This window comes from Pinus tabuliformis, chromosome X, assembly GCF_031772625.1.
Source record: "Pinus tabuliformis cultivar Carrire ecotype Pingquan chromosome X, CPIR1, whole genome shotgun sequence".
Lineage (NCBI taxonomy): Eukaryota > Viridiplantae > Streptophyta > Pinopsida > Pinales > Pinaceae > Pinus > Pinus tabuliformis.
In genome coordinates this window covers 1,080,563,898-1,080,575,434 of record NC_142308.1, presented here as the reverse complement: position 1 = coordinate 1,080,575,434, position 11,537 = coordinate 1,080,563,898, and the positions used below count along the sequence as shown (strand labels likewise).

Here is an 11,537-nt window from a genome sequence, read left to right as displayed (position 1 = left end):
CCCCAAAATAGTAGAACAAAGGCTAGTGTAGTCACAATCGTTAGCATGAGGAGAGTGCCGCACACTTTATATATCACCAAGAGCAGGCTAGTGCAGTCACAACTGTCATCATCAAGAGAGTGCCACACACTTTTGATATCACCAAGGGTAATAGAATTTCCTACTCAGGAGATGAAGCAATAATAAAAATGCTTAGTCCATGTAGAATTGATCCTGTCAAAATTATCGTAGGACAATCTACATCAATTATAGTTTAGTATTACTTGGGAGATCCAATTCCACACAACAACAAGCATCATAGAGATGACATAATTTTCAACAACTCAAGATGCACTGCAGGTAGAGAAAAGGTAGTTATTGATAGAGAAGAAGAAAGCAGAACATAGAGAAGAAAAGCTGAGAAAAATGGTAGAGGAGGTATACAACAACCTCCTAGAGGAACTGATGGGGATAAACACACTAGTAGAGGGGAAAGTAATAAATATCAGTGAGGACATTCAAGATCTCAAGGAAAAGGTTGTGGAGTTAGAATCACATACAAAACCCACTAGTCCACTTGAAGGTAAGGAGCACAAAGAAAAGGAATAGACTGCCACATTGATTGTCCAACAAATAAAATAATTGGGCACATAATGCAACACGTTATATGAGAAAGGAATATAAATATGGAAAACATTAATGGAGAGTGAATAACTCAACAAAGTGGTGAAAAACATCTAGAAAGCGCAAGAGAAATCTTAGAAGATTTGGGACAACTTGAGCATGCGACAACCTACTGAGTGTAGGGATGCCATGTTGGAAAGAGAAAAATAGATAAATAGCATGATAATTGAGCAACATTAGTTATGACAAAAGTTTGAAACCTTGCAGGAAGAAACATTCAAAGTCACAAATAAGATTGGGACTATACATCAAATGGTCAAGTGAGCAGTGTAGGACATTGTAGAAAAGTTTAATACCCCCATTATAGTTGAGTTGGTAGAATAGATTCCGAGGAAAGTGGAGGAAGTAAAGATGAAGGTTACTATAGTAAAAAGTATGTTGTAGACATTCATTGTGACGACAAAGAAAACAATGCCCTCGTTAGCCCAACAGATAGACTAAGTGGCTCAAGGATGAGCCACATGTGAGTGTTGGGGGCTTGCTGGAGTAGAATTTTGAGTATAAGTTTGAGAGTTCCATGCAGAAAGTTCAGTGTACAAGACGGTCAGCCATAGGTCAATGCGTAGTAAGGTTAATGGACATAGGTCAACGCGCACGAAGGTGAAAGATAAGGAAAGTTGTTAGGCTTATTTTGTAGGGTTTTTCCTATGGTAATATTTATCGCCCATAGTAAAATGGGAGTTTTAGTTGGCTTGTGCCCAAAATGTAAAACTATAGATAACCTATGGTTGTAAAGGGAAAATGTTATTAGAGGACTTAATTGAGCAATTCATTGCATGCTTTAGAGATATGATATTGCGTTGTAATGTTGACCTATTAGGTTGGTGAGTCGTAATAATTGGGATTGTAATGATAACTTTATAGTTATAATAAAATATATGTTTTCGGCTATGTTATGTGTTTGTGCATTAAGTGATTGTATGTTTTCTCTATTATGATTCTTTTAAATTTTTGTTAATGATGGACTTACTACGTAGAATAAGGGTATACCTAAATTCAATTTTATGAATAAAAAAAGTAATGATATATGTGATAGCATATGATCCATTTCTCCTTTGTCATTGCAGAATTGTCTAGGTCCATGTTGTCCCTCATAGATGCCTCAAGTGAGACTTCACCTTCTTGCAAGTGTTACCATAAGGGCTAGTTCCTGAGGGGTTTTGTTGGCTAATTCATTTTGAACCTAGGTCTTCCATCTATGCACCAACACTCCCATTAGCTATATTGTCCCAATGAACAAAGTGGTTCTCAGACCTTACATGCTAAAAGAAATGGAGCAAGTAGTAATCAATATCAGGGAGAAATTGAAAGCACCTTATGATAGGAAAAATATTTGTGCAAACTAGTAAAGGACGCACAAATATTTTTTAGTGGTAGATCATGTATACCTCTACATCATACCAAGGAAGAGTTCACTGAAAGTGGGGTCTTGTGCTAAGTTGACACCCTGATTTTGTGGATCATTTTATATTTTGGAAAGAGTGGGGCCAATGATTATAAATTAGCCTTACCACCAACAATGAAAGCGCATGATGTTTTTCACATTTATTTTCTTAAGAAGTATGTAAATGTTAATATTTATACTATTGATTAGTTTGTGATATAGGTGGAACCCGACGAAAATTTCCAATCATAAACACTATACATCTTAGACTAGAGGTAGATTATGCTTTGGAACCAAGCATGGAAAATTTTAGGGGCTAATGTTCGCCCAGTGGGCTAATTTTCCATGATTTTTCCAAAAAAAAGATTCGCCAATTTCCAATTTTATAAAAGACGATTCGCCCAAATTTTAGAATATAAAATTATTTTACCTTAAAAATCGCCAACATTATAGAGAGACTATATATAAAATAATTATAAATTTGATTAATTTTACAAATATATCAATAAACATTTATAATTTGCATATTAGGGATTAGTGAGATTCGCCAATGTTTTAAACTTCAAGAAAATTTTCCATCCTTAAAATTTTCCTTGGAACCAAGTAAGAGAAATTCAAGTTTCAATGGTAGAAATTTGGACCCGATGAAGCCTTCTAGGAGATGGTATAAAAAATAAGGGTACAATACTCATTTTTGTTTAATGATTAGGAGGATGTAAGAGCTCTGATTATAAAGCTCAATTTTGTTCTTTTGCATTCTAGTTATAGGAACATCGAGGATGGTGTTCCTTTAAGGGGGTGTTGTTTATGTTAGTCCCACCTTGATATCCCTTATTTTTGTATATGTGTTCATAATTGTATGGCTAGTATGTAAACCATGACTGGATGAGACAAATCCTATTAAAAAAAATATATTAAGTTGTTTTCTTGAAAATAATTAAAAATATGAAATGCTAGCCTGAAAGGAGGGGCGCACGAATCCAAGTCTAAGGGAGAATGAGAAGTGGGAAAGTGGCATCTAGTGGCACAATATATTGGCACCAGCGCCTAACAATAGGAAAGATGTAATTAGACAAGAGGAAGTTTCCATGATTCCATAATTCCATGACGTGAAGGAAAGTGAAGTGAACAGTCTCACAGTAGACAAAAATCCTAAAGGAAAATCAAGGGTGAGAAGGAAAAGTGATTGCAAGGAGAGAGACAACAACAAAGAAATATTTCCTAAAATGTTGGACTAGCAGTAGAGAATTATTTACTAAAACGTTAGACTAGGAGCATGAAAGCAATACTAGAGATGCAATTGAGCTTAACTCTCTAAAACTTGGGGTATTTTCCCTTGTGATTGATGTGCTGGGGCGTTGAATTGTGTTTTCCAAACTTGAATGGGTAGTGGAAGGCTCAATTGAGGATTGAACTACAAGTGCTCTCTAAGTAAGCCGATAACCCACTGAATGCTTGTTGATTAAGTGGATAAACCACTTAGTGCTTATTGAAAGGGTTGATAAACGACTCAGGTGCCAGTTGTAAGGTTGATAAACCACTAGGCGAGGTAGCTAAAACACTAAGTTGCTTGCTAAAAAAAGTTAATAAACCACTAAATTCTTGTTGAAGAAATTGATAAAAAAAAGTAACAATAAAAAAGTAAATGAAGACATACAAGCCAACATATATTTTGAGTTAAAAAGAAATTTGATTTTAGTGTACATATATTAATTTTAGTGTATATTTTCGATTATTTTTTAGAAAGAAAAAGCTTCATTATATTATATTGAGTCAATATAAAAGATCCAGATGATACAAAAACTAGTGCAAAAAGATGCAGCCACTATTTTGAGACACTGCGGTTAGATACACCATCGCTGATCCATAAAAAAACATCAAATAAAATAAATAAACAGTCATCTGTGCATCACTTGCCGGATCATATCAGATATGAAACTGAGATTTTTAGAGATTGCAGGACAGCCATAAATCATGTCATATGCAAGAAAAACAAAAAGATAAAGAAAAAGAACCTGTATATAACCAAAGGAGCTTCAAGATCCAGGGATATAGAAATCCTGGATAAAACAGGAATTCTCTCCCTCTTTTACTTCCATAGACCATGACCCTGTACCTAAGAGCAGACCCTTCTTTGACAGGCAGTCAGCTTGGAGATTCTGAGCACGGCAGATGTGTTGCATGGAGCAGTCTCTCATGAGCCCCCATAAGAACATTATCCTGTCCATCCAGCCTGCCAAGTGAGGGCTCCTAATGTGGCAGGCTCCTTTTACATGATCGATCATTGTTTTGGAATCACCATAGATTGAAATAGCCTGTATATCAAAAAACACACAGAAGGCAAGAAGACCCGCTAGAGCTCTCGCCTCAGCCATACTATTAGAGCCTTTTCCTCCGTTCCATGAAATAAGATATTGAAGCTTCTCGTCCATAATAATGTGAACTCCGCAGCCACAAATGTTTTGTTGTTCAACACCGTCAAAGAACGCTCTAGGAAATCTGTTGAGGAAACATTCTTTCTCTTTCATGAGACCTTTCTTCATTTTGGGCTGCTTTTTTGGCACAGAATCATAGATGGATATGATATGTTGCAAAATAGACTTTAGGGGGTCCTTTGAATCTTTGAAAATTTTACAATTCCTCCATTTCCATGCGCACCATAGGACAATAATAATAAGAGATCTCCATGGCTCTCTTTGCCCACTAAACAACATGAGGGAAACCATAAAGAATTTCCAGATCATACCAGATTTGCAGAGAAGATTTGCATTGGAAGAACATGTGATAATTGGACTCCTCAGCTGATTCGCACATCGAGCATCTACTTGGTCCGTGCCAGTTCCTTTTCCTTAAATTTTCCCATGTCAAATTTTTATTGTGGAACACCAACCACGAGAAGAAAATTAATTTAAGAGGGCATCCCGACTTCCAGAGGATCGGAGAATATATAGAGCTAGAGTGAGAGGCCTTTAAATTATCATATCAGAGTAAATGTCTTTTACCTGAACCAGCAATTTTACATTTGGCACCGTCCAAATCAGGTGGTCAGCTGACCCTGAGCGATGAAACCCACAACTACTGAGAGCATCCTTGACAGAATTCCATAACATAACCAGAGACTCTGGCATACGAAGATCATTGGCATCCTTCCATAGAGGGGTTGGGCCTTGCCAAGCTGTTATGAGCTTGTCCCAAGTAAAAATGCCTTTCCTGTGGAAGAAAGACAAAAGTCTCTCGGGAAAGGATATGTTTTCGCGCCCACTCAAAATGGGGTCGATACCAATTAAAATTCTGCTGCTAGAATGTAGCCTCCACTTCAGATTCTTTAAAAAGTATTGCTCAATTTTGCGAAGACTGAGCCATATAGCAGATCCATGCTTGGCTCCAATCGATCCTGTTCTGAACCAGAATTCCAAATCTTTACCTTTCATGTATTTCTTTTTAACAGTGATACTCCACGACCCTTCCCCGAAAATTCCTCTCCACAACGATTTGCAGAGGAGCGCTTTAGCAAAAGCCCTCAAATCCATTAATCCCCAACCTCCAAGGTGCTTGGGCAAATAAATATTTTCCATTTTGGAGAGATGGAATTTCCTTTGATCTGATTTACTGCCCCAAATAAAATTATCAGATACCTTATTCATTTTGTGAATAATACTTTCAGGAAGGAAGAATATATGAGCCCAATAAACAGCCAATTGCGATAATACTGCTTGAGTTAAAATAATTCTGGCTGCCAAGGATAGACTCTTATATTCCCATGCCGAAATCTTTTTGTAATACCTTTCTGTTAACCATTGTCAATCCGCTTTGGAGTAGCCCTTAGCTTTTGGCTGAAAACCCAAATATTTTAAGCCATCCTTGAGCGATCTCGTCTCTATTCCAAACAACTCAGAGATCCATTTCACCAATTCCATGTTGATATCATTGTGGAAGAGGGTGGATTTTGCCTTATTAATTTGTAAACCAGTAGCTCTTTGGAATCTATTAAGAATGTCATTGAGACATATCCACGAAACCTTGCAAAGCATTGCAAATATGAGCACATCATCAACAAAGAGGTTGTGCGAGATGAAGTTATTTCTGCAAATCTTGACAGGCCTGCATCTATTTTTGGAAACCGCTTTGTTTATATGGAGGCTTAGAGAGTTCATTGCCAGGATAAACAGAAGAGGAGAAAGGGGGCATCCTTGACGAAGCCCCCTTTCTGCTGGAAAGAAAGGAGAAGGCATTCCATTTATGATGACCGCGTAGTTCACATTTTCTACGCATGCCATGATCCAGCTGATGGAATTTGATTTCAGGCCGATCTTTGCCAATAAACATCTAATAAACCCCCAGTCTAAATAATCATAGGCTTTTTGTAAATCAATTTTCAGAATGGCCGCGTCTGATTTTTTTGATATCATAGAAAACAAACATTCCTGAGTATTAGCGACGACATCCAAAATATTCCGCCCTTTTAGAAAAGCGTGTTGATCCTTAGTAAGAAAGGTGGCTAAAGTCGCTTTTATTCTTTCAGCAATAATTTTTGTGATGATTTTGAAAGTTATATTGCATAATGAGATCAACCTGAAATCTTGAAAGGATTCCGCTTCCACCTTTTTTGGGATTAGAGCAATTTGAGTGGATGATGTGAGCCGATGAATGCTGCCTGAAATTCTAGATGCTTTAACCAACCTCAACAAGTCTTTCTTGATGATATCAAAAAAATGAGTAAAAAATTATATTGTCCAGCCGTCCGGGCCTAGGCATTTGTCCTTTTTAAAAGCCCCCATTACTCCTAGAAGTTCATTCTCTGTTACTGGCTGAAACAAGGATTCATTTTTTTCACCATCGAACATTTGAGGAACCAGGACGACACCCCATAGAATGTCCTGAAAACCACCGCCTTCTCTTCTTCTATATTGACTTTTAAAAGGTCTTACAGCTTCCTTTGAGATATCTTGTTGTGAGACAAAAAAACCACCCTTTCTATCACTTATTTTCCATATGGTGTTTTTCTCGCGCCTGGCATTTGCATAGTTGTGAAAAAACTTTGTGTTTTTGTCACCTTCCTTGAGCCATATTGCCTTGCTTTTGAGCCTCCATGAAGCTTCTTCCTGCTTCAACAAATTTTTTTTTTTCTTTCAAGTTCTTTTATGCGACATTTCATGCTGAAAGGAAAGGAATTTGCATCCATAGCCTTTAAAATGCTGTCCAGCTCCCTCTGTGTTTCCTGAAGCGCCTGTCTGTCCCTTTTCCTTTTTTCAAATTGCCACTCTTTTACCACCTTTCTCAAAGCAGACAACTTGTCTCTAAAAGTCATAAACGGGGGAGACATATCTTTTGCAGATAAATCCTTCCATGCTTTAGATATGACTTCATTGTAGTCTGGATCTTCTAACCATATTCTATTGAATTTGAATGGGTACCCCTTTCTGAATCCTTTTTCCTGCCAGCTGAGGTAAATTGGCCTATGGTCAGATATAAATGCATTCCCAATGGACGAGTGTGGCATGCCCATTTTATCTATAATGCTTACATGCACTATAAACCGATCAATCCTTTTAGCAATATACGCCTTTTATGCTCTTCCATTATCCCACGTAGGCATCATTTTCGATGGAGCAATATCCACAAGATTCCTGTTCAGAAGTTCAAACTTTATACGGTCTGCAAGCGGATCTCTCTTTCTGCAGTTTCCCCAGCATTCATCAGAGCTTAATGTTACGTTTAGATCGCCTGCAATCACCAGAGATTCAATATCAAAAATTTCTGAAGCAAATAATTTTTCCCAAAAAGGAATCCTGTTCTTATAAGGTGCATAGGTGTTCAAAATATTAATTGGGAAGCCTTTTCCTCTGATAGTTGCTGAGATAAGAATGCCAACAAAACACTTGTAAGCTTTAGCTCTGATCCATTCAGGATCCCATAAGACTGCCAGCCACCCTGACAGACCTCTTGCCTCTGAGGCTACCAGGTACCATGAAGGGGACATTTTCCTAAAATAGGATATGGACACATGATTGCTGTGCATGGTTTCTTGGATTAAAATAATTTTCGGCCTAGCTGAGTAGAAAATATCTTTTAGCGCCAAATATTTTAGGTCTGCGCCCAGACCTCTAATGTTCATAGATATAATGAAGGTCATTTGGAAGTTTCTCCAGCCACGCTCGCTCTAAGAGGCTGAGTCTCTGATATATCATATATGGGGATATCGACCAGGGATAGGTTCCTTACTCCACTGTCTGTAATAGTTGTCCTCCCCCTAAAATATCTGCTACCTCCATTGTGCTTCTTTCTCACTGTTATGTTCCTTGCAGAGATCGGGCTAATGAAAGGAGAAGCAGGATTTCTTGGTTTATGGATGGTTAATGGCTCCAACTCAAGAGATTTTCTGCTAAGTAAAAAGTCTAAATCGCTATCACACAAATTTGTTGGAGATGAAGCTGGGGAGTTGAGTGGAGTGACAGCCATCATTGGCTCTTTTCCTTTTGTGGATGGCAAAAGATTTTTTTCAGGCATCGGCAATGAAGAAGAAATAGGGATGGGGAGGGATCCCACAGAGAAATCCTTGAAATGAAAGGGCATAGGTGAAGGAACAGCTTTGTCGTCCCTCGGTTCTAGAATGGGCGCGCAATGAAGAGTTATAGACTTGCTTACCGCAGAGCAGCTAAACTTTACTGAGCTTCCAGGTCTGGATTCGGGTTCATGTGAAAAATCCTGAGATAAAAATCGCGGAGATAGGGAAGCTTTAGGTTCCATATTTTTAATAAGTTGTTCATCCACAAGTTCTGTCGTAGATAAACTAGCTATAGGAGTAGGGTTCCCCTTTTCTGAGAGCACAGGAGAATTTATCTAAGGCTTTCGATGAAACAATCTGCTTTTTGGAGCCGAATGCCGAGGGAAATTTTTAATTAGGTGTCCTGTTTTGTGGCATGCAGAGCATCTGAAGGGGATGCCCCAAAAATCCAGTCTTTGTTTTATTTTCAGGTCTCTCCAAGCAATCTCAATATGGTCTAGAAAACCCCCCCATAGGCCTTCTCAATGAGTATCCACACTATTCTCTTGTCTTTTTCTCCAAGACACCATGGGTCAACGTAGACAAATCTTCCAATGGAGTTGCCTATCTCAGCGAGGATCTCCTTGGACCACATCTCCAGGGGAAGGTTTGGGAGTTTTACCCAGATCAGGTTATTTGAGGGAGTGTTTTTCAATGGGTCATACCCAATATACCACCTGTAGAGAGCGAGAAAGCTCCTTCTAAAAACCCAAGGACCCTTTAGGATAGTTTCTACATCACTGGCATTCAAGAAGTGAAAGCAATACCACTCCTTCATGAGGTTAGAAATAATGGGGGTATATCCAATCACTGGTTTCCACTGAACCTCAAGCCATTTTCTCATCGTGGCATTGTCCATTTCCAGAAAATGCCACCTACCCACCAAGGCAAGATCCTGTAAGCTTTCAATTCTTTCAATCAGATGAATGCTATCCAGCTTGATAGCAGAAGGCGGGGAGGTGGTTTTGACAGGGTTCCGGGATTTATTGTAGCGGTTCACATGTTCGCGTATGACCTTACCCTCCTGTTGAGTATCATCTCTCCTATATACTGCTTGAGATGGCTGCTCTCTTTGAAGCCCTTCCCTCTCCCTATCAGCACCATACAACGAAGGTTTGACGACCACATCATTCAGGGTTGATTGCCACCCTCCAGATAGCGTGGTGTCCTCCCATGCCTTCTCGGCCATAATTGTGGCCAGAAGGGTATATTTTCTATTATTTATATATTAACACATGTAGAAATTGATATAATTGATTTAATGAGTTATTGGCACTCACTAATACAATAATGTATTAGAATTTGAAGAAGAACTGAAATAGAACTAGAAATTGACCTTCACATTGAAATTGAAATTGGGATTAACACTGAAATCAATCCATTGATTTTGATATACATTTTTCATAATTTCTCGATCAAATTATGTTAAAATCAATGCATTACAAATTTAATAAAAAGAGAAATAAAAATGAAAATCTACATAGAAATAAGATACACAAAGGTAGATATTGAATAGTAAGTGAATTGCATTGATTTATGTGTACACGCATTATTGGAATGTAAAATTTTCATCATTCAACATTGTTACTTTATTTGTATTCCACTTATTTATGTAATGCTTGAAATATCATCATAAATATATACTTAAACAAATTCTATAACTATAAAAATAAAAAGATGAAAAAAATAAATTAAAGTTAATCCTTCTCAAATAAATTGAAAAATAAAAATAAGATATTCAATATCTTAATAGTTACATTATTAATACTTCAATATTATTTTGATTTATAATAATATTAATTTCAAAAGATAATATTCATCTAAAAAATACATAATTAAGATTATAAAAATTTCTAAGTTATTATTTACCACTATTTCAACTCCAAATTTATCATTAATCTCCAAAAATACAAAATAAACTTGCAACCATATATAATTAAATATCATAATAAAATAATATATATATATATATATAAATAATGAAACCAAATCACTACGTAAATATTCACTGCGAACTTAAAAATCTCTCACACATATATAAATAAAACTCGATCAACTTAATCTTACAACTATGAAAAATGGTTCCAACTGAAAGCCAAGCTTTCCGAAAACATGGTAAATGCACTATAGGACACCTAAGAGCCCGGCTTTCCAATGACATGGTAAACGCATTACAGCAAAACTAAAAAGGACATGGTAATGCAAATGCAAGGCGCAACAGATTGGAAAGCATGTAACCTCAAGCTCAACAGGGCCATTTCTTTAGCTTAGTTTGATTTAGTTCTTTGTTCGTTTAAATTATTTTAAGGACGCTGCGTTTTGTTGAGGTATTAATAATTTTGTAGAAGCTTTCTAGTTACCGTGGTATTGTGTTTCCTAATGGAAAATTTATTATAATTAAGATGTAAAATAAATTAGTGGGACAATTATTTATTTTCATTTAAAAAAAACCAGATCATTTGAAATCTATAAAGAGCATATTTTCACTTTTGCAAAGAGCATACTTTCACTTTTGCAAAATACCTTTACCTTTGATTTTTGGGCCATTAAAACTATTTTAAAACCTACTCTAAACTTCACAAATACTTTTATTTTTCTAAGAAAAACATTTTTTTATTTCGTTTGGATTTCTCTAGCGTATACTTTTCTGGCTTCCCAAAAGAAAGGGGAAATATTTGAATATGCCTTAAAAGAAACTGTCGTTCCAGAAATTACAAGGAATCGGATCATCCACACGACCTAGAATAAAAACCTCCCTGGCTTCAATAAATTCAGCCCACTGAATTTGAGCGTGTCAAGTAAACCTCGACCGAACCGAACTTGAGCTTATGTGTCGAGGAAAGCTCGCGCAAACTGGGCAGACAGTAGGGAAAAGTGACATCTTTCATAGTTCCGCTTCCGTGGCATGGTGGTGCAGTGCAATATAAATTAGGGGGTCCATTCAAA

The 11,537-nt window shown here is 37.0% G+C and overlaps 1 protein-coding gene across 1 annotated transcript; it reads right to left on the bottom strand.

The window, feature by feature from the left end:
• Positions 1–6,771: 6,771 nt before the first annotated feature.
• On the bottom strand, positions 6,772–7,553 carry LOC149143572 (uncharacterized). Its single transcript, XM_089451881.1, has 2 exons — positions 7,233–7,553; positions 6,772–7,149 (listed from the first exon to the last, which is right to left on the bottom strand). Exons 1-2 carry the CDS (start codon positions 7,551–7,553, stop codon positions 6,772–6,774), a joined length of 699 nt encoding a protein of 232 aa, XP_089308007.1.
• Positions 7,554–11,537: the final 3,984 nt, after the last annotated feature.

What these genes read in the sequence shown, in the direction of transcription:
- LOC149143572 (XM_089451881.1), bottom strand. Translation starts at nt 7,553, where the DNA reads ATGGGCATGCCACACTCGTCCATTGGGAATGCATTTATATCTGACCAT. An exon ending in AGCTGGACAGCATTTTAAAG is followed by an intron (nt 7,150 to 7,232) that starts GCTATGGATGCA and finishes TTGTTGAAGCAG; the next exon opens with GAAGAAGCTTCATGGAGGCT.